General features: G+C 56.1%; 1 protein-coding gene across 3 annotated transcripts; it reads left to right on the top strand.

Moving 5' to 3' along the window:
• The first annotated feature begins 2,752 nt into the window (after window positions 1–2,752).
• Ube2i (ubiquitin conjugating enzyme E2 I) lies at window positions 2,753–17,201 on the top strand. 3 transcript variants are annotated; one of them, XM_076840160.2, is made up of 7 exons: window positions 2,753–2,801; window positions 7,631–7,707; window positions 7,879–7,962; window positions 9,212–9,284; window positions 12,651–12,760; window positions 12,857–12,936; window positions 15,430–17,201. In XM_076840160.2, exons 2-7 carry the CDS (start codon window positions 7,642–7,644, stop codon window positions 15,491–15,493), a joined length of 477 nt encoding a protein of 158 aa, XP_076696275.1. In that variant the 5' UTR covers window positions 2,753–2,801; window positions 7,631–7,641; the 3' UTR covers window positions 15,494–17,201. The 3 variants fall into 3 exon arrangements, with proteins under 3 accessions (XP_076696275.1, XP_076696276.1, XP_076696277.1); XM_076840161.2 differs by lacking the exon at window positions 2,753–2,801 and adding an exon at window positions 3,340–3,462; XM_076840162.2 differs by lacking the exon at window positions 2,753–2,801 and adding an exon at window positions 3,760–3,861.
• The last annotated feature ends 4,319 nt before the right edge of the window (window positions 17,202–21,520 follow it).

The raw sequence follows: 21,520 nt of genomic DNA, 5'->3' as shown, positions 1-21,520 counted from the left end.
ACTTGGGCAGGGAATGAATGAAAGGCTGGCCAGGTAGGAGCAGACAGGGGGTCACACCCCACACACCAGGATGCTCTTGGTCAGCTGAGGAGGATGCAAAGATGCACAGCTCTGAACCAGACAAAATCAGTGCCCAGGGCCTCCTGCAAGGGAGTGGAGGACCTCCCAACTCTTGCAGGTGACCCCTTTTCCTCTGCCGTGCCCCAGCCAGCCAGCTGTTTCTCACTCCAGCTTCTCAGTTCTCTGTTAGCCAAGACTGAACAAAACTAGAGACATCTGTGGGGGACACAGAGTCCAAGGCGGGACCACAGCCAGGTTCTGAGCACCCAGCCTGATCCTCACCATTTTTTAGCAACACTGGCGATTTGGCAGTTTAATAGTGTTGAGCATGGTTGGGGGTGGGAGGGGGTTAGGACACAGAGTCCTTGGGCAAACCGAGGGCACTCTGGACATTGTACCTGCTCTCTGGGCCCAGTGATACTTGTGATGAATGGGGAAGTCACTTGTCTCTACATGGAAGGAAGGGGATATTGCACCTTCAGCCTGGCCAGCCTCCCTGCTTAGGATGTTACAAGGACAGAGATAGAGGGCCCAGCCCACTGGGGTTAGAGGCTTCCCTCTGAGAGTTTAGGAGGGTGGGAAGGCACCGCAGGGCCAGGGTCATAGCTACCTGTTTTATCTTCTGAAAGTTGGCCTGGCCAGGTGGGGCTGCAGGACAGGGGTGTAGCCCTCATGGGAGCAGGAGGCAGAGGGCATCTGGATCTGGTGTGGAGAGGGGCAATGTTGTTCTTGTGGGGCTGCAGCTCTGTGCATGTTCTGGATATTAATGTGTTATCAGATGACAACAGGTTTGCAAATGGATCCTCTCTGCACCATGTTTCTCATGCACCCATTTTTCATTTTGTTGAAATCCAATGTATCGGGGCTGGGGATGTGGCTCAAGCGGTAGCGCACTCGCCTGGCATGCGTGCGGCCCGGGTTCGATCCTCAGCACCACATACAAACAAAGATGTTGTGTCCGCCAAATACTAAAAAATAAATATTAAAATTCTCTCTCTCTCCCTCTCTTAAAAAAAAAGAAAGAAAGAAAGAAAGAAAGAAAGAAAGAAATCCAATGTATCTAGCTTTGCCTATTGCCTGGGCTTTCAGTGCCACACCCAAGAAATCGCTGTGAATCTGAGTTGGGCTTTCCCATATTCTTCCACTTAGAGCTGGTTTTTCCATGTGGTGTGAGGTAAGGGTTCAATTTCACTCTCCTGGGGCTGGGATTGTGGCTCAGTGGTAGAGTGCTCACCTAGCAAGGGCGGGACCCGGGTTTGATCCTCAGCACCACATAAAAAATAATAAAGGGGGGCTAGGGATGTGGCTCAAGCGGTAGCGCGCTTGCCTGGCATGCGTGCGGCCCGGGTTCGATCCTCAGCACCACATACAAACAAAGATGTTGTGTCCGCTGAAAACTAAAAAATAAGTAAATAAATAATTGCCTTTAGGGCAAGCTTATTAAAATAATAATAATAATAATAAAGGCATTGTGTTGTGTCCATCTACACCAAAAAATAAATATTAAAAAAAAATTTCACTCTCCTGCATGTGGATCTTCTTTGTTGAAGCCAGACCCTGCTCAGAACCCTGTGGGTGCAAAGCCCTGTCCCAGCTGCCTGGGAAGAAACACCCAGGGGAGGGGGTCCTGCCCCTCTTCCAGGCAGACCACACTCACTGTGCCCCTCCCAAGGGGATTAGGCCAAGGGCAGGTGCAGCAGCTAGAACCCTCCCCAGGACTTTACACCCATTGATTCTGCACAAACTCCTCACATACACACCCCACTGATGTTTCCCCCAGTCAAGTCCCTTGTCCTCTGAGAATGTGTGTGCAGGGTACAGGTGCTCACCAAAGGCTTTTGGGCTGAGGACCCCATATCTAAGGTGGCCCCCTGCCCTCCTCCAGCCCAACACCCCTTCCTCCCTCCCACCAGTCCCCACATCCCTTGCAGCATGAGGGTCTTTGGGCCTCACACCATTGTCCATAAGGAAAAGAGTTCTCTATGCTGTCTGGAACTGAGTAATCAGAGCTGAGGGCCAGTATCTCTTCTATCCCAGTCAAGGAACCAGAGCCTTGACTTGCTTCTCCTGCTCCATAACATTCTATGGTTCCTCATGGACCATAGGATCAGGTCTAGGCCCTCCATAATCACTCACCATGTCCAGTCTACCTCCCCAAACTACATCCCTCATGACCCCTCCAAACCAACCCTGCCCTCTCTTTGACTACAGTTGGTGCTGGACCCTCACTTTCCCTCCAGAAAGCCCCAAAGACACTAGCCCAGGACAGGCTCAAATGTGGTGCATGTTAGAAATGCAGGTCCACTCAGGCCCAAGGGCCCAGAGACTGGATGGGGTGTTGCAGTCAACCTGCTGAAGAAACAGTCCCCAGGACAGGCCCATCCAGGGACCTAGCTCAGTCTGGGAGAGACTTGGAAGCCTTCCGTTTGTGGGGGAGGGCAGGGAGCAGACCGACTTAATCCCTCTTCTGGCCTAAACGCTCCTTCCAGCCCGGCAGAGACCCACAAGATCTACAGGATGGCTGGGAACACAGGGTAGCCCTGCACAGATGGCTCATGAGAGCGAGCACTGGGCCAGAGGTGAACCAGCGGACAAGGGACCCGTGGTCCATGCCCTGGGAACTCTGGGGAAGGAAGGAGAGGGACAGGGAAGGAGACCACGAGGAGGGAGGGAGAAGGGACGGGGAGAGAGAAAGGAGAAGAAGAGCAAGGAGAGACGGAAGAAAGGAAGAGAGTGAGCGAGTAAGTTAAGAGGGAAGACAGCGGGGAGGAAGGAGGCGAAGTGAATGAATGGAAGCAGCGGAGGCAGGCCGCTCCCGCTGTCCGGGAGCACATCTCCGTCCCAGCCATCCCAGGAGTCTGGTGCCGAGCTGATCCTGGCGGGGCTCAGACACTTGTCCCTACGGGCGTCCTGCGCCCAGCCGACTCCCAGGGGCCGGGATGTCCCGCACGCGGCGGACGCCCACTGGACGTGAGCGGCTGGTCAGCAGAGGCACGGAAGGCTCGGGCGGACTCGAGGCGCGGGTCCGGAAGGGTCCCGGTGGAAGCGCCCCTCCCCCACCCGGGGCAGCCAGCGGGTTAGGGACCGTTCACACGTCTCCGCCCGTCGGTGTGCGCTTGTTCGAACTTTTGTATGGGCTCAGCTCATTGGGTGGATTCGCGGAATGCCCCGCCCATCGCCCCGAGCTGGCCAATTGCAAGGCATGTCACAGGGCGCTGAGCTCCGGGGATCGTCACCGTCCTGCGACGATTCGGGGGATACTTAGGCCTCAGCGGTCGTTGTCCCCCGGGTCCGGGCCCTGACCCCAAGGAGACCTCCGAAGCCCGTGCCCCGGGAGGTGCCCGCCGGGCATCCGGGCAGCCCTTGGAGGTCTCGGCCTTCAGCTTCCCCCACGGCTTGCAGGTGTGTCCTCGAGTGGACGCACGCACTCCGAAGGGGAGTTTGCAGACGCTCCCTCACGCCGGGGACGCGGCTCCTTTAAGGGTACGGGCGTCCGTGGCGCCGCCTGCCGAGAGAGGCGGCCCCTGCGCGGACTCCCCGGGCGGCCCCGGACAGCGGGAGCGGGGCGGCGGGGCGCGGGCGGCAAGAGACGCGCGACGACATGGGCGGTGCGGGGCGCGGGGCGGCGGCGGTGGCGCGCGGGGCAGGCGCGCGGCGGGCAGCCCGGCTCAGGCCCCGCCCCGCCCCGCCCGCCGGGGTCCTGCGCTCGGGGCTGCGCGCGGCGGGCGCGGAGGGAAGTCCCGAGACAAAGGGAACGCCGCCGCCTCTGCCGCCGCGACGCGCCGGGCCGCGGCCGCCCAGGTGAGCGCCGCCCGGCCCTGCCGCCGCCGCCGGCCCGCGCCCCCGTCGGCCGCCGAGTGCCGAGCTCGCCGCGGCCTCCCCGTCGGCGAACTCCCTCCCTCCGGGGCCTCCCTGTCCGCCACCTCCTTCCCCCGGCGATCTCTCTGCCTCTCGGTCCGCGAACTCCCGACGCGGCCTCCCTGCCTCCTCGTCCGCGATCTTCCTACAGATGCGGCCTCCCTCCCCCAGGTCGCGGCCTCCCGCCGCCGCCGGGGTCACGGGCCGCTGCCTCTCCCCGCCCACGGCCTCCTTCCCGCCCGCCCCGCCGTTCTGGGCCACCCGGGTTTGCGTCGCGGTCCACGGGGTGTGCTCTGACCCGACGTCCCGACATCAGACGAGCTGTAGTTTCCCGGCATCCCCCTTAGTATCCGCGGGGCTGCTGGACAGAGGTGGACACTGGTAGTTGGGTGAGCGGGACTCTGATAAGGCCGTGGTCAGTGGGCCGCGTCGACCTGCGCACCTGGCGTTACAGCAGCTGCCTTGGTTTGTATCCTTGGAGCCAAAGCTTAGTTCCTCCCTCTGGGGGATTGCCGAACCTGTCTTTAGGGTTTTGTTGGTCATTCCTGTGTACGTTAGAGGATTGGTGCTGTAGCGAACCAACAGGAAACTGGCATAGAGCCGAAATTTACGATGTGCTTCCATAGAGGTCCTCTTTCTGGGGTTTGGAGTGATGGGTGTCTGGCTCCTCTCGGGCTTTGGAAATAGCCTGGGTCCTGGGACAGATCTGGTGTGGCTGGGCCTGAGGGCAGAGTGCATGGTGCATGCAGAAGTGCGTCTGGATGGAGAGCCGCCGCCAGAGGTTTCTCCGTGCATGTCATAGTACCACGAGCCCATGTTACACACGGGCAGGTGGAGTCTGGGGGAGGTAAGCACCTTACTCGGCCTGTAAGTAGCTCTGCATTCCCTGCAGTCCACTGTGAGAGCTCCAGGAGAGGTGAGGGCAGAGCTCTCATCTCCCCACACTGCATGGGTTTTGTGCCTTGCTTGGTCTTTGATAGTTCTGGGTTATTTTTGTCTTTGTCTCAGAAAACTTTCCTGCTCTATATAGTTAATAACATTTGCTGCTCATCAAGTGATGCTGTTAATTTGGGGAGACAGGTCTGAGTTTAAGTGGGAGTTTGAATGAACAGATTTGCTCTGTGACAGATGGAGTGCTTTCTCCTGGACACCAGGAGGCCAGCAGGAATGGAACTCCCTGTCTTGGGAACCAGGCCTCATTTGGGTCAGTAACTCCCGTGGGCCCACCCCCTGATGTCAGGGTGCTCTGGGGCAGAGGACATTAAAGAGGCAGCCAGGCCTTGGGAAGAAGCACAGCCAATCTCATTGGACCACCCCTCAATGTCTTCACACCAACGACTGTCACAGTTGGGTACTGGGATAGGTGCCTCTGTGGGCTCCTTTGTCCTGACCTGGGAGCCAGAGAGGTGTCCTGTGATGGAGTCCTGGCAGCAGTCAGACCCTCGATTTGCTCCCACCATCCCTTCTCCTCCTCTGTCCCTCATGTCCTCCTGAGCAGGCAGCTCCCTGCTCTCTGACAAGTGCTCTCCATCTTCACACTTCCTCATCTGTGTCTGTCTCCCCTTTGCTTACAAGAATGCCACTGCCACCCCAATCCTGAGTGTCCTGAAGGGGGAAATGTTCCATTGAGGGGGTGGGGGGCCTTTATGGCAGAGGCCTAGCATCCATGGTTGTTCATAGACGGTATTGTCCTGCTCTGGAGGGAGGAGTTGGCACACCAGCACTCTGTGGTGGTGAAGGACAGTTCTGATTTGGGTCTGAGCCTGGTGTGCCTATTATGGATTTAATCTTGAGGCCAGGAAAGGTAGGAGCCTTTAATTATGTGCTCTGGGCTCAGGTGTTGGAGCCAGTGGCCACTGTGGCCTCTTCTTGCCCTAGCGGCCTACCCTTCTTTCTTATGAGACCCAAGTGCACATGACCACTAAAAAATGCCTGTGCCCTGTTGGTAGTTTGTGGTGACCCTAACCAGCTTCCTGAACCCTGGGCTCTTGGAGTGATGCTGAAGGCCACCTGGTGGCTCCCAACCCCCCTTCTCTGCCTATATGGTTAGAGTGTCAGAACTGGGCTCAGTGATGCACACCTGTGATCCCAGCAACTCTGGAGGCTGACGCAGGAGGATTCTAAGTTCAAGGCCAGCTTAGGCAACTTAGGGAAACCTTGTCTTAAAGTAAAATTTTTAAAAAGGGATGTGGATGTGGCTCAGTGGTGAAATACCCTTGGGTTTAAAATCTTCAGCAGCCCTCTCCCAATGCCACCTAAGACCCCAGTGCAGAACTCCACCCAGAGCTCAGTGGGCTTGCTTTCCAGGTGGTACTGCTTGTGGGGCCACATTAAGAACAGCTGTGCTCCAAGGGTATCGAGGGGCTCCTGGTTATGTTGCTGGACCAGCCAGTGGGGTTTGTGGCAGTGTGAGTGATTTGGGGAGGTGGGAGGCTGCCTGGGCTTGTGCTGGGCAAAGGATTTGATTGCTAAGATATTTGTGGCCTTGTGGGCAAAGTGGGTGGCCTGAGTTGAGGTCATCAGAGGAGCCAGAGAAGGAGAGTGGAAGGTGGGGGCCAGCCAGAGGCTGCAGTGGGAAGCTCCTACCACAAATCAGGCTGGTTTGAGTTGAGACTGTGCCTTGGGCAGGGGTCTGTATGTCCTTTCTCAGTGCTTCACAGCTATGTTGAAGCTGGGCCCAGCCACAAGGGGACTTTGGGGTTGGCCTAGAGGGAGATGGGTGTTTTCAGCCCAGCACAATCCCACGCGTGGGTTGCTAAGGACCAAGGTTCATCTCAGTGTGGGCCTTTTCTCTCTAGGACAAGGGAGGCTGCTCTCCACCCCACCCCATGACCCTCAGTGTGGGACACTTCAGGGAAATGCTCTGGTCTTGTGAGAGCATCGCTAATGCTTTGGTATGTGTTTGGAGTGTTGGGCTCCCAATGGCTTTGAAGACCTTAGGTTCCAGTGTTCTGGCAAGCTTGGCAGTAGCTGAGTCCTGACTTGCGTGGTAGAGGAAGCAGGTGGCAGCCAGGTGGGGTCAGGGCCTTGGAGGCCCTGTGTGTCCTGGTGTGCTGCAGGACAGACGCTGAGCAGTGCAGGCAAGCCCTCCCTTGGGACCATCTGTTGCACAGGGTCCTGGGGCCGACTTCCAGACAGGTAGTCAGCACACTTTTGGCAGGCAAGGCTGCAGGAGGGCAGGTAGACTGGCATGCTGAAATGACTTGTCCTCTTGGCCAGGTCTGAACTAAGCTGGGGTCCCAGCAGCCCCCCACATCTAGTGCATCATGAGGAGAGGGCCCCATCTCTGTACCATGAGTCTTCAGGTGATGCTGTGGGTATCCCTGCCAACCCTACTGTTTTCCTGGGAGTCCCAAAGTGGAACGGGGGACAGAAGGCAGGACAGGTGTGCTCTGTCTGCTGGGGAGTGTGTGTCCTGTGGGCAGAGCACAGCTATGGCCTTAGACCTCCGTCTCTTTCCAAAAGTGCCCTGGGGAAGGGGCACAGCAATATTGCCCCACTTGCCCACCTAGTAGCGTCCTGGTGAATATGGAGAGTGTGATGCTGAGTACATTGGGGGTAGCTTGCAGAGGAGACATCCTGCTGGACTGGGTCAGAGCCTTGGTCAGTTGCTCCTTGGACATGGCTTGCTGACTCTGGCCAGTGTGCTGGGAGGTGCAGAGGACCTGAGGTTTGCTTTTGCTAACCCTGTGGTGTGTCTCGTCTATTGCAGGGACTTTGAACATGTCGGGGATCGCCCTCAGCAGACTCGCCCAGGAGAGAAAAGCTTGGAGGAAGGACCATCCTTTTGTAAGGACTCTGTTTCTCTGCTGCTCAGGGCACGGTCCTCATTGCCCTGAGGTCCCTGCATGTGGTCTTGTGGCCTGCTTGTGGCCACTGGGTGGGGTTTTGCAGTTGGTCTTTTGTGATGATGAGAAGGGCCCATGGTGCTAACCTGGTTCTGTGGCTGTTTTCTCTCAGGGCTTTGTGGCTGTCCCAACTAAGAACCCAGACGGCACGATGAACCTGATGAACTGGGAATGTGCTATCCCAGGAAAGAAGGGGGTAAGAACTGCTTGAGGACTTGGTCCTGTTTTTAGCAGGAGCAGAACTACCAGAAGGGACTCAGGTTTAGGTGTTCACCCTCTGTGAGGGCCCATAGCCCTCAGCATTGTGGGCCTGCCAGTCTCATCCACAGCTCTGGCCTGTCCTCAGTCCAGAGGGGACATGAGGTCAGAAGGAAGTAGCCACTGGCTAGGTTTGAAGTGGGCATAGCTGTGGGGAATGGTCAGACCCATTGGGTTGTGGGGAGCACAAAGAACCTCCTAGGGCATCATGTTGGAGGGCAGGCCCAGGGGCCAGGCCAGGGCCCATGGTGAGGAGCTTCTGGGAGCTGGCTGAGCACTGGGCTCTGGCCCGTCCCTCAGGATGTGGTGAGGTACATGGGACCCCAAGGGCAGGATGAGCCCATCTCATGCATGCACTCTTGGAGTGTTCCCTCGCATGCAAAACTTGGTTGGTGGCCTCGGCTCACCTGTGTGTCCCTGAGCTCGTTGTCTGTCCTCGTTGTGTGTCAGATGGAGATCTGGGTGTGAGGGCCTCCCGTGACTCTAATGGCCATCCATACACACAGCACTTGTGAACCCTTGAGGTACTTGGACTGTGCCGGGGGCTGGGGGTGCTTACCACCCAGATTTCGTCCCCTTGAGTTGAGCAAAGCTATCTCTAGTAGGACTTTGTTTTCCTGAACAGAGGTGTGTTTGGTCCATTTGTGTATGGCTCTCTTGAGTGGTACAGGTGGAATCCCCAGCCTTTGTTGAGAATGTCCCTTGCCCGTTGTGTTGGGGTAGGAGGTATACCCTGGTGCTCCCCATGATTCCAGGTTGGGAGGGGTTTCTGGCTCTGGGTCAGCACTACTAGTCCCTGTCCAGGCCAGATGTAAGGCAAGTGGTTTGAAGAATCTGAGGTTGGGGATGCAAGCTGCTGGGCCCATATTCTCAGGGCTCAACACTGGGAATACAGCCATGCCCCCAGCTGCTCTGCACATGTCCTGCAGTACCTGAGCTCTTTGATGCCCTGGAGCAGCCCATGAGTTGTGGATCCTGACTTCTCTGAGGGCCCCTGCCTTCTGTAGAGCCCAGCTGCTGCCCTTGCTCCTTTCCAGCTCTCCCGTGGGTTCAGAGCAAGTCTCCACAATGCCACTGAGGGTGTTGGGTCTCTGGCCCCCGGGAGCTGGTGAGATGAGGAAACCAGCCCTCCTGGGTCTGCCTGCTGCACACAAGCGGCACACCTAATCACGATCACTTCCCCACAGACTCCGTGGGAAGGAGGCTTGTTCAAGCTGCGGATGCTCTTCAAAGATGATTATCCATCCTCACCACCGAAATGTGAGTTCCTACAGAGACCTGTGGTCGCCTTCAGAGTCTTGGGCTGCCCGAGCCATGGTGGCTGCCACCCTGCCCCGGTGCTGTGGTGCAGTGTGGGAGATCAAAGCAGCTCTGGTGGAGTCAGCCTAAGTCTCCTGTGCAGGTTATAGATTTGAGTCTGTCCAGTCCTGGGGTGGAAAGTGCGTATGATCGGCTTAGTCTCTGATACCAGCTGATCAGTGGGGAAGCTCCCAGGCCCGGACTGCCTACACCCTCCGTGGCTGTCAGCTTTGAGGATCTTCACTTTGTGCCCACAGACACTCCAGCCCTGGTGGGGACAGGCATACAAGACCAGGGCTCAGAATCGCACCCTAACCCAGTCTGCTGCCACCCAGCTGTTGTCTGTTAGGGTTCATGTGGCTGTCTGCAGCCTGGGTGACAGAGCACTCAAACTGCTGCTCAGAGAAGCCTGAGCTGAGTTTAAAATGGTGGCCACTGGAAAATTATCTGGATGCAGCTAGGCAAGACCTGGGCGGGGAGGGGTCATCAGTCCTGCTCCTGTGGCTAGATACCCATGTATAGCATGGCCAGTGGGTGCTGGGAAGAGCCCTGGCCCAGAGGGGAAGCTCTGGGTGTGAACTTTGTTGAGAGAAGTCTTCTACGTTCTCATAGCCCCACAGGAAAGCTTCAAAATTAACTATTAACAGAACAGGAAGTAGAGACTTAACTTTGTTTTAGGTTGTCTTCAGCCATTTGGATTCCTTTTGTTGGGCACAGTTACTTTGTAATGATTTAATTATGAGGGGAAAATACCCAAAAATGAGCAGACCTAGCCATTTTGTTTGATACCCTGCTGCAAAATCCAAGCAAATGCATCAAGGTGGGAAAAGCCACCTAGGAGACCTGGGAAGAGGCGTCCAGGTCACCAGCTACTTGGGAGGGTTACTGCCAAACAATTAACCTGCTGAAACCTATTTCCATAGAATTGCAGCTCATGAACGTGTAAAACTAAGCCATCTGCAATAGCATCTGATGCCTTGAAGTGAATCCCACCAGGTGTGGTGAGGTCTCTAGCTGGAAACCAAGGCCTTTCTGGAAGAAGCAAAGGACAGCTAGACAGTCAGCAGGCTCTGCTGTGTGGCTCAGAGGGCTCAGCTCTGGGAATGCAACCACATCCCTGGCTGCTCTGCACATGTCATGCAGTCCCCAGAGTCCAGGAGGCTCAAAGTGCATATGGAAATGCAGAGGGCAGGAATGGTCAGGGCCCATGCAGTCCTGGGGATGTCATGAGACCCAGTTTGAGGCTCTCAGGGCAGAGGGTGCCCAGACCTGTCAATGGATGGGCCAGATGCCATTCATCAGATACTGAGACTTGCCTCAGGGCATGGAAGTCTACATTGGGACAGGTGTGAGGACAGGCAGGCAGACCCACAGAAGAGTGGGTGGACCAGAAAGGCCGTGTAGTGTGTTTTAGGTGTAGTGGGTCTGGCCTTAGGGATGACCAGTGGATAAGAGAGCTGTCTCCTTCTTTGTGGATGACCCTGCCTGCTTCACAGCGCCAGCAGAAGGGGAGGCAAGGAGGCACAGAGGCCATCTTCTGATCAGTGAGAGCACCCAGGAAAGCACAGAACACTGGCCCTTGGGGATCAGCCAGCTGGACTGGCCTGAAGACTCTTCATCAGGAGATACAGGAAGAGGAACAAACCCCAGAGAAGATGGGACAGGGCAGCTTGGTAGAGCTTGCCTAGCCTGTTTGAGGCCCTGGGTTCCATCCCCATTGCTGCAAGGTCCTGTGAGAAAGAAAAGAGAAGAACTCTACAGGTCACAAAGAAGGCAAACCACCACGAGGTAGAGCAGGCCCTTCACAGAAGAGCTGTCCAGAGCTGTCTAGTTGGCCAGTCCACACAGGGAAATCCAGCTGCTCATCACCGGAGAGGAGAGGCGGCATCTTGGTTGGATGTTGCTGTCTTACAGAGAAGGGCAGATGCGGCAAGGTGCCGGGCATTAAGATACCTCACGTGCTTGTTTGAGAGCTTCTCTTTGGAAGGCTGTCTGCCACGACCATTGGAACTAAACCTGGATAGCTCCATGTTGGAGCATACCCAGGAGCGTGTGTGTTCACAGAGGGAGGCCTCAGGAGACCCAGGCACCCCCATCTGTAATAACCAGAGCTGGAGATGGGCCAGGTGTGCATTAGTAGTGGCATGGAGGGGCTATTAACCTTGCACACAGGGCTATATCCTCTCTGTGGGATTCAACAACAGGCCCTGCTCCTTGTGAGTTAAAAGTCAGGAGGACAACTGCTGAGTTTGGAGGGAAGCCAACCAGGGGCAGGGGGCTGGTATTCGTGGTGTGTATTCTTTCTCCATGCAAGTTGTTGATAGATGTAACAAGGTTGGTAAATCAGATTAAATTAAAATTTGGCATTTAGTTTGCAATAAGGTACATTATAGGAGCAGGAAGGCAAGCCCACAGGGTTCCCAGGACATAGGGGTGAGGAAGGTCTGTGTCCAGAGTGTGTGAGGAGGTCCTGCCAGGCAGTGGGAGGGGGGACAAGAACTCAGGAGCAGCCAGCGAATGGCGACCCAAGAAAGGGGCTCTGCCTCTGCAGCTCAGGGGAGAGGCGAAGGGGCACCCAGAGGCCTGGTATTGGCAACTCCTGTTGGTGCTGCCCTGGCCCTGTGCCTGCGCACACCAGAGTTCACGCCCAGCACAGCAACCTTATTCAGTGGAGCAGCATAAACCTCCTTCTCTGCAGCCTACCACCTCCACGGCCCGATCTGCTCACATGCACTGTGGCTGAAGGCAGAAGGCCCAGGAAGCCACCTGCAGGCAGGAGCGGCCTGGCTGGCGAGCAGCATTGGGAGGGTACCCGCTGCGTTCCTGGGTGCTGGTGGGTTGCTCCTCTCCAGCGACTGACCAGGCTGCACTTGCACTCTGGGTGTGGTCAAATCATAAAATACAGAAAACCAGAAGCAGGTTGCCCAGAGGAAAGATGAGACGCCCTGGAGCGCCACAACCAGCAGGCTTTCCTCTTCCCTGTTTTGGGGGTGGGGGAGGGTTGAAGAAAATGGGGAGAGCTCCAGCTGGCCACCCTCGCCTGCTACTGCACCTCTTCACTCCACACCTTTCCAAGTCCTCTCTGGAGGGGGCCCTGGGCTGAGTTGGCCTGGCCCGCTCCTGGCTGTCTGCTGTCCCTGGAGTTCCTGCCCTGGGAGAGATGTCACATTCTTCAGGCCCTGTTTCTGAGAAGGAAATGGGTGTGCTGCATTCCCGTCCTCTCCTGGCCTCGCTTCTCTCCCTGAAGGGCCCAGCACCGGGGAGGAGGGCGGTGGGGAAGCTAAGAGTTGCCTCTCAACAGTGATTCCTTCCTTCCCCCTCATCCAGGTAAATTTGAGCCACCGCTGTTTCACCCAAATGTGTACCCTTCCGGTACTGTGTGTCTGTCCATTCTGGAGGAGGACAAGGACTGGAGGCCAGCCATCACGATCAAGCAGGTATGTGGGCTGGCCAGGCCTGTTGGGCTCATCCTGGCAAAGACCACCTGTCTAGCCACTGAACGCACTGTGCCCTCTTGTTTTTGTCTCGCACAGATCTTATTAGGAATACAGGAACTTCTAAATGAACCAAATATCCAAGACCCCGCTCAAGCAGAGGCCTACACGATTTACTGGTTAGTAGTAACTAGCCTGAAGTGCAGTCCAGGCCGTCTGTCGGAAGGAGAGCCGGGTGCTGCCGGCAGCCCAGGAGGAGGCCTCGAGATAGAGGCCAGCTCACATTGGGTGGCAGCCAGGGTGGTGCCACACAGGGGAGGATGGGATGGCCACTCAGGGTGGCTAGGGCTACGTGCAGGGTGTGGCATGTGTCTGTTGCCAGCCCTGTTGATGGCTGGGCTGCATGTGCAGGGGCCATCGGGAGGGAGTACAGCAGCCAGGGCTGGTGGGGCCAGGCACTGCCCTGCCTGGAGGCAGGCGCTAGAGTGGGGTGGCATGAGCTCCTGTGGGCCTGAGAAACAGTGTCTCCTAGCACAGCACACCCTGTCACTGTTGCAGCTCCTCTGGGGATTGTGTCCCAGCGCAGGGTTGCTGCTCAGTGACAGCCTCGCACAGTCCTGGCCTCCACCACGTTTTCCTGTGGTGCTGTCATGGTGGGGTCCCTGGGTCCTGCCTTGTCTATGAGGGATCAGGGCCTGGTGTGATTTGCCCTCAGCAGGGGCCACGTTTCTGGTGTCTTGGGCCCCCTGGCCCCTGACAGCTCCGTCCACAGCTCTCAGACTCCCAGCTGGTCTAGCATGGTCACCCTCACCAAGGGGAATGGAGTGGAGGGCTTTCTGAGAGCAGCATTCCCCTGTGTCCCTCTTGCCTGGGACCCAGAGGGGCTCTGACCCCTATCACTGGTAGTCTGTTCCTTCCAAGGGCATTTCCTGAATTGGAGCTGGTCAGGAGGGGAAGGTGCTGGTTCTTGAGAAATGTGCTTCTCCCTGGGTGTATGGCCAGGTGCTATGTGTCTCCCTCCCTGGTGGCCTCCAGGCAGTGCCCTGGAGCCTCTGGGACGGCCTCCGTCCGTTTGTGCTGCCACTGTCAATAAGCCCAGCTGTCTGGCTCTGGCTGGCCTCTTGCTGGTGGAGGGTGCGTGCCTGTTGTGGGTGCGCTGCCTGTCCCCTCTGTGGAGACCTGCGGCTGTGCTGTGTGGCCCCATGTCCTGTGTCCCTCGGGTTCGTGCTGCTGTGTGCACTTTCTCTCACCTGAGCAAGGTCTCTGTGACACTGTCCACCCCAAAAGCACCTTTGGCGAAATGTCCTGAAAGTTTCAGGTCCCTTCCCAGGTTCCAGCAGGCTGGCTTGCTGGGCAGGGGCCTCATCACCCAGCCTCGCTTGGTGAACAGCAGAGCAGGTGAGGGTGCCTGGTGGGTCCTGTGCTGGTGGGCTGCTGCCCTGGGCCCATCACCTTCCTATTGAACTGTTCCCCATCCCACACCCAGGACTGGCATGCACATCGTCATTTTCTGCCCTTGCCTGCTCTGGTGCTGGGCATTGGGCCTTTCTGGTTGGCCCTGCCCCCAGAGCCTGTCATCAACCCTGGGGATGTCCGCAAAGCCTTGGGCCTGAGCTGCGTGCAGGCTGGGGTCTGGCTCAGGCCGAGAGCAGGGCTGGGAAGAGCTCCAGACCTGTTTCTTAGGGAGCACCCTGGAAGCTCACTCACTCAGACACAGCTGGCGTGGCATGGGGTCTCAGATCAGCTCCCAGTATTATGAGATTGCTAAGATCCCTGTCCCTAAGAGTCTAGCTTCACAAATGTCGCCAGGGTCACACTACTTCCTGATGTGGGGTTGCCTGCCTGGCCAGCCAGTTTTGCCCAAGTGGGTCATGCAGGCTGGCCCGTGTCCTGGGCTGTTCCAGCACTCTGCACAAGGTTGCCTCCTGTACCTTTGTCTGAGCCGAGAGCTACATGGAAAGCCCACCAGAAGCTTGTATCTGGTTTTAGAAATGAGGAGCAAAAACTAGTGTTTAGCAGTCTCTTGACCACAATTTTTAATGCTATCTAATAATCGCAAACATCTGATTAAGGTACAGTGGAACTATAATCCCTGCTGCTTGGGAGGCCGAGGTGGGAGGATCACTTAGGCCTGGAGTTCAAGGCTATATGCAGTGTGCTCATCTGGTGTACACAGTAAGCTCAACATCAATGTGGTGATGTTCCCCAAGTGGGGGACCACCAGGCTGCCCATGCTGGTCAGTAATGGGGTTGCACTTGTGAACAACTACTGCACTCTTCGAAAAGGAAGAGAAAACTGAATTTGGCACAGATTACTATGTTGCAGGCCACCTGCCCCGCCCACTGCAGCCCTCATTGCCTGTGGGGCCTCTCTGCCTACTGCATGGAGGTCCCGTTGGCTGTGGAGTCTCTACATGGAGGTTGCTGCTTCTCCCTTCCCGATGGCCTCCTTCCCTGCTCCCACCCTCCATCCAGGAGCTAGTGTGGGTTCCCCATCCAGCTCCACTGCCTCTGCAGCCTTCCCGCCTTCTGCCACAAGGCTGCACTCCACTGCTGCCCTGCAGTGGCTTGGTGGGTGCTGGCTTCTCCAGGTAGCCTGAGTGGCCCTCCAGCCTGGGAGGTGGGCCACACTGTTGCCTTCTAACTTATCTCTTCTCTTTTGACCTCCTCAGCCAAAACAGAGTGGAATATGAGAAAAGGGTTCGAGCACAAGCCAAGAAGTTTGCACCCTCATAGACAGCGACCCTGTGGCACCGCAAAAGGAAGGGATTGGTTTGGCAAGAACTTGTTTACACCTTTTGCAAATCTCAAGTCACTCGTGCAGTTACCGGTCGCCTGGGAGGGTTGGGCGGGCGCCATCTTCCATTTCCGCCACTGGCATACAGTTCTCAATTCGCTGAATTGCCCCAGTTTTTCATACAGGGTCTCTTCCTTCAGTCTTTTGTATTTTTGATTGTTATGTAAAACTTGCTTTTATTTTAATATTGATGTCAGTATTTCAACTGCTGTAAAATTATAAACTTTTATACTTGGGTAAGCCCCTAGGAGCTAGTTCCTTTGCTCGGATGCAGGCATGCTTCACCGTTCAGAGCTGTCCCGGCCTCCAGCGGGCTGTGTGGAAGTCCCTGTCCCTCCCTCCCACACCCTTCTCTCAGAACCTGGCTGTTGCTAATGCGCCTCCGATCCAAAGTCAGCAGCGTCTCAACCCGCTCCTCTTCCTTTGTGTTTATATGGCGTTTGTCTGTGTTGCTGTTTAGAGTAAATAAACTGTTTATATAAAGGCTCTGTTGCACTATCATCATTACAGGGAGAGGGCACCTGGTGTGCCCAGCCTCCCCAGCCAGTGGCTACGCCCTTGCTCAGGCCCCTGCTGTGGGTGCACCAGGCCCCTGGCACTATCTTGTCCTGTTGTTTGGATAGGACTATATGTGGGGTCTGTCCAAGGTTCCATCCTCCTGTCCCTGGATCTTTGGGCCCTGGAGTGCAGACCTGGTGAAGTCGGAGTCGTGTCCAGACCCTTGTAAAGTGTTCCCACCCAAAGCTGGTGCCTGTGCAGCTGCAGCCGCCAAGGAGGACACAGTGGCTCAATCCAGCTGCGATCAGCATCTGCCCTCCCCAACTGATTGTGACTGCTGTGGCCCCCCAGGAGGCAGCCTCAAGCCATGGCCCTCCTGTGCCCCAGCTTGCGTCTAGCCTTGCAGCCTGAAGGGCCCTTGGCCTGGGTGTGTCTTGTCACTGGAAGCCCTGAGGTGCTGCTGTCCACTGATCCTGCAGGAACTGGAGCCACCGGTGAGGAGGAGCTGCTCCCCAACCATGACCTTGAGCTGCCTGGCAGGGCTAGTCAGGCAAGCCCCTCAGGACAGGGAGATGCAGCAGGCAGAGATGGCCCATTGTCCTGCTCTGAGATCTGGCTGAGGCCTGCAGCCACTCTGCCCTCCCACCTGGAAGACCAAGTGCATCCATGAAGAGGGCAGGGCCAGTGCATTGGGGGACCCCCAGAACCTAAGGAACAGGTGAAAGGAGTGGGCCCTGGAACTGGAGTCCTCAGGTTGGCAGTTAATGAGAAGGAGGGCCTTGCCAGGGAAATTCCGCTCCCTCATTTGTAGCCTGCTCCTGGAATGTCATTTTGTAACAACTGACTACATTTAGTTATAGTTACACATGTATATGGTTAATATATGGAAATTCAATATATTTTATAGTATTCTAAAGTAACTGATGTTTCTGGCAAATTGTAGTGACTTCGGCTATGAAATGTTCCTTCTGTACCACAGTCCTTGGCTTAACAAAGATGTGACGCGTAACATGAGAACATGCAATGTGATAACTGTGTTCACCTGACGGAGGAGGGTGTTCCCAGCATGAGGCCCATGCTAGTAAGGAATCGTGGGCAACAGACTAACCACTGTATCCAAGAATCTTCTAATTAAAGCATTTCCACAAACTGTGGCCCTCTGATTGTCCTTTCCTGCCCTGACCCATCCCCTTGGGCTTTAAAGCAGAGACTCCCCTCCTCCTCAGGGCCCTGTTCTGATCTTTCACCCTGCCCAGCAGGGCCCCCAACGGCCTCCAGCCCCCAGAATCAGACCTCAGCAGCCAGTGATGTCACGCAAGCCAAGGTGGATGCCCTATGTCCCCATGTCTCTCCACACTGTTCTGGGCCCTGAGATCTAGAATTTTGAGCTGTTCCCCTGCTGCCTGGAGTGGGTCTCGGAGAGGGCACACCAAGCTTTATAGGTTCCCAGGTGTGCAGGGGAGAGCTCTCAGTTCAGACCATGACAGGGCTCCTGGGGCTCTGGTGTGTCCAGGACTGGCCCTGCCAGGAGGGATTCCCGCAGGCAGGCCATTGTGTGAGTGCAGACAGAGCTGGCCCCAGGGCACCTCCCAGGGGAAACTGACTGTAGGCAGGACAGGAATGTGGGCCTGTGCTTGGGCCATGGCATCCTGTTTGGACCTCCATCTCTAGCCCGTGGGACTTGGGGTCAGCCAGGCTATGGGAGGCACAGAGACCCTGACCACAGCACATGGCTGCTGCCCAGGACTTAGGTAGGGCCTGCTATAGTCCCCTTTGGCTTCTTGGGCTGTCTAACCGAAGCCTTGGTCCAGTTATCATGCCTGTCCCCATAGACACAGCCCCAGGCCACCTGGGCTCCCTCTGCAGCCTCTGAGCTGCTGACAGCAGGCCTCCAGCCCAGGGGTCTCCATGGCAACAAGCTGCCAGGTTGGAGGGCCCAGCACTGACTTGGACCTGCTGGAACCAGTCTGAGCCAGCCACAGCAGGGAGGGGCCTGAGAAGCTCTGGATTTGGGGACCTGTTCCCTGCAGCTGGTCCTCAGCTTGCCCCTGACACTGGGCAGTCTAGGGACTTCCACAGAGCAAGGAACCCCTCTGGAGGCCTCCAGATACTGCTGACCCCTCTGAGGAAGCCACCGGACCATTGATGGGAAAGGGCTGGAGCCAATGGCCCTATCCATTCTGCCTGTCCGCTGGCCTGACCCAAAGGTTGTTTGTCCAGAGGCTGCCATATCTGAGCTCTTGTGGGAAAGAGAAAAACAAGACTCCTGGATGCGTGGGATAGGCTTATCTCACTGGGCCTTGCCCTTCCAGGCCAAGCCATCTATGTCCTTCCTTCAGGATGCCCCCTCTGATGAAGACAGGCTTCCATGCCCTTAAAAGGGTCCTCCCTTTGGGCAGGATAAAGGCTCCCGCAGCCCACGTTCTGCATAGGATGATGGGCATGGAGGAGCCCAGTGCACAGGTACCATGTTCAGCTCTGTCTCCTGTGTCCTCATCCTCTGCCCCTTTGGGTCCCAATAAAGAGCTGAATGCAGGCGGGGGATGTGGCTCAAGCGGTAGCGCGCTAGCCTGGCAAGCGTGCGGCCTGGGTTCGATCCTCGGCACCACATACAAAACAAAGATGTTATGTCCGCCGATAACTAAAAAATAAATATTAAAATTCTCTCTCTCTCTCTCCTTCTCTCACTCTCTCTTAAAAAAAAAAAAAAAAAGAAAACGCTATTAAAAAAAAAAAAAAAAAAAAAAAAAGAGCTGAATGCAGGAATGAGCTCTTCCTGGGAAGCAGCACTGCTTGCAAGCAGGCACCAGGAACTCATGCTCCACAGGCCCTCTGCTGCAGGGCCTCACAGGCACTCTGTCCAGAAACCTCCTTTGTTTTTCAGTTGACAGGGTCCTGTGCTGGTCTGCTTCTCTTCCCCCACCCAGGGCTCCTCACAAACTGCAGACCCCCATGATACCAAGACCTGAGAATGCCCACTAAGCTTCTGATATGGACCCCAGTGACCCCCAGCCCAGGAGATAGCACCTTGGGCAAAAGGCCAGGACTGGGCCAGACCACCACCCAGCCACCTCTTTTCTGCAATCTTCAGGATCCTCCAGCCCCACAACAGCTAGGGTCCTGGCTAGAGACCTTTGTCTATAAACCAAGATTCTTGGTGCCCCACTTTCCCTGCCTCTGACCCTGAAGGGAGAAGACAGTGGAAGAAGCTTTAACTCTGGGAGCTGTGCCTGTAATTCCAAGGGATGCCACCAGAGGGTGGCCCTGTGATAATTAGCAGGTCACTTGGACTTCTCAGAAGCCCCCATGGGTACCCTTCAGCAGCCATGGAGCAGGCAGGCCTTCCTGAGCCTGGTGCTTTTCTCACACTGCCTCAGCCTTTCCAGCCTGAGATCCTGAGCGTGCACACAGCCAGGCTTGTAAGTGGTCTGCAGGAGCAAACCTCGGCTTCTGTGAGGATTCTTGGGGCAGTAATGGCATCTAGGCAGGGTGTGCCCCTTGACCCAACACATCTGCATGGAGGCCGTCCTGCACCTGCATGGCCTCTCTCTGCCCCCCACCTCAGAGCACAGCAGCTGTAGGCACTGGTCTGAGAGCAGGAGAGCAGGGTCTGGGGCCCAGGCACAAGGAGGGTGGGGACTTGCCTTCCTGTTCTCTTTCTCAGGCACCAGACAACACAAGGATGAGCTTCCACCCTCAACCACAGAGTTGGGAACTGAGTGGGACTCTGCAGTTCCTATCCCACCTCCTGGGGGGTGGGGGAGACTCCAGCAGACACAGGCCTACCAAGATCCCCCAGTAGCCTCAGGGGTGTAGCTGTTAACTCTTTTTACAGACAAGGGTAACAGAGGCACCAGGCAATGGAGATGGTACTGGAGCAGGAGTATCAGGGCCAGGTCCATCTGACCTAGTCTCAGATCCTATCAGGGTAGAATGAAGCAATAGGTCACTGAATGGGATGTCACTCATCCATTCAACACCCTGCTAAACTAATCTGTGGAAGGAAGAGCCCTGGGGGTGATGATTATCACTTGCTTTTACATACTGGGGATTGAACCCTGGGACACTCTACCACTGAGTACATCCCTAGCCCTTTTGCCCCTTTTTAAATTTTTTTATTTTGAGACAGGTTCTCACTAAATTGCTTAGGGCCTCCAGAATTTATTTATTTATTTATTTTTTGGTGCAAGGGATTGAACCCAGGGGAGCTCAACTACTGAGCTGCATCTGCAGCCCTTTTTTGTATTAGAGACAGGGTCTAGCTAAGTTGCTGAGGCAGGTTTGAATTTGAAATCTTTCTGCCTCAGCCTCTAGAGTCGCTGGGATTACAGGTATGCACCATCGCACCCAGCAATTCCTTTGGACATTTTTTGGGGAAGTACCAGGGATTGAACTCAGAGGTACTCAACTACTGAGCCATATCCCCAGCCCTATTTTGAATTTTATTTAGAGGCAGTTCTCACTGAGTTGCTTAGTGCCTCACTAAACTGCTGAGGCTGGCTTTGAACTTGTGATCCTCCTGTCTCAGCCTCCCAAGCCACTGGGATTACAGGAGTGTGCCACCGCACCTAGCTCCTTTGGATTTTTGATCCATTTGCCTCAGCCTCCGAGTTGGTGGTGTTACTGATGCACAATACTACTCCTGGTCTGGGGATTTATCTTATCCTGGGGGAACTGAGACCCAGCCCTGAGTTTGGGACCCCGCCTATTGTTGTGACCTCAGAGAAACCCCTTCCTATGTCTGGACCTCAGTTTCCCTATCTGTAGAAGAATGAGGTCTCCAAGGGTCCACCTAGCCCTGCAGAAAGGAGGTTAGTCTGAAGGGCTAGAGGCCCTGCAGTGGCCCTGCTAGGCCCCCTCCCTGGCAGTCGGTAGGTGCCCCCCCAACTTCCTGTTTACAGCCACTGCAGTCTCATCCCTTCACCCCAAAGCCATTATGATCACCATGACAACCAGACCTGTTTGTTCCAACAAGTTAGCAGAAACTGACGTAAGACTGCAGGGGTGGGGGCACCAGTTCCAGATCCTGGGAGGGAGGTCAGTGCCCCACACCAACTCCCTCCCCTGCTGAGGACCAGCTGGGGGCACAAGGCTCAGACCCCTCCCCTGATCACCTGACATCCCTGACCCAAGCAGTTGGTGCATTTCCGAGTTCCCCTGCCATCCCCCATTTGCCTAGCTAGGCTGGGTAAGGATGGAGGCAGGGCCTGGGGCTAAGGGCCCTAAAGGAGAACCACCTTGCCATCCCTCAGACAGGCACAGAGGGCTGGGCACAGATGTGAGTTGGAATCCAGAAGTCCAGATAGATGGCAATGTCCCTAGACAAGGGGCAAAACCACCTATATCTTCCCTGGACTGGGGAACTGTAGCCAGGCTGACATCTCCTCAGGAGCCCACTTCAGTGACCAGTTATGAGGACCATTGGATAGTCAGGTCAGGGAAGGCTCAGCTATCTGCAAATGTCCACC

This window comes from Callospermophilus lateralis, chromosome 19 (assembly GCF_048772815.1).
Source record: "Callospermophilus lateralis isolate mCalLat2 chromosome 19, mCalLat2.hap1, whole genome shotgun sequence".
Lineage (NCBI taxonomy): Eukaryota > Metazoa > Chordata > Mammalia > Rodentia > Sciuridae > Callospermophilus > Callospermophilus lateralis.
This window is presented reverse-complemented; position numbering and strand designations above follow the sequence as displayed.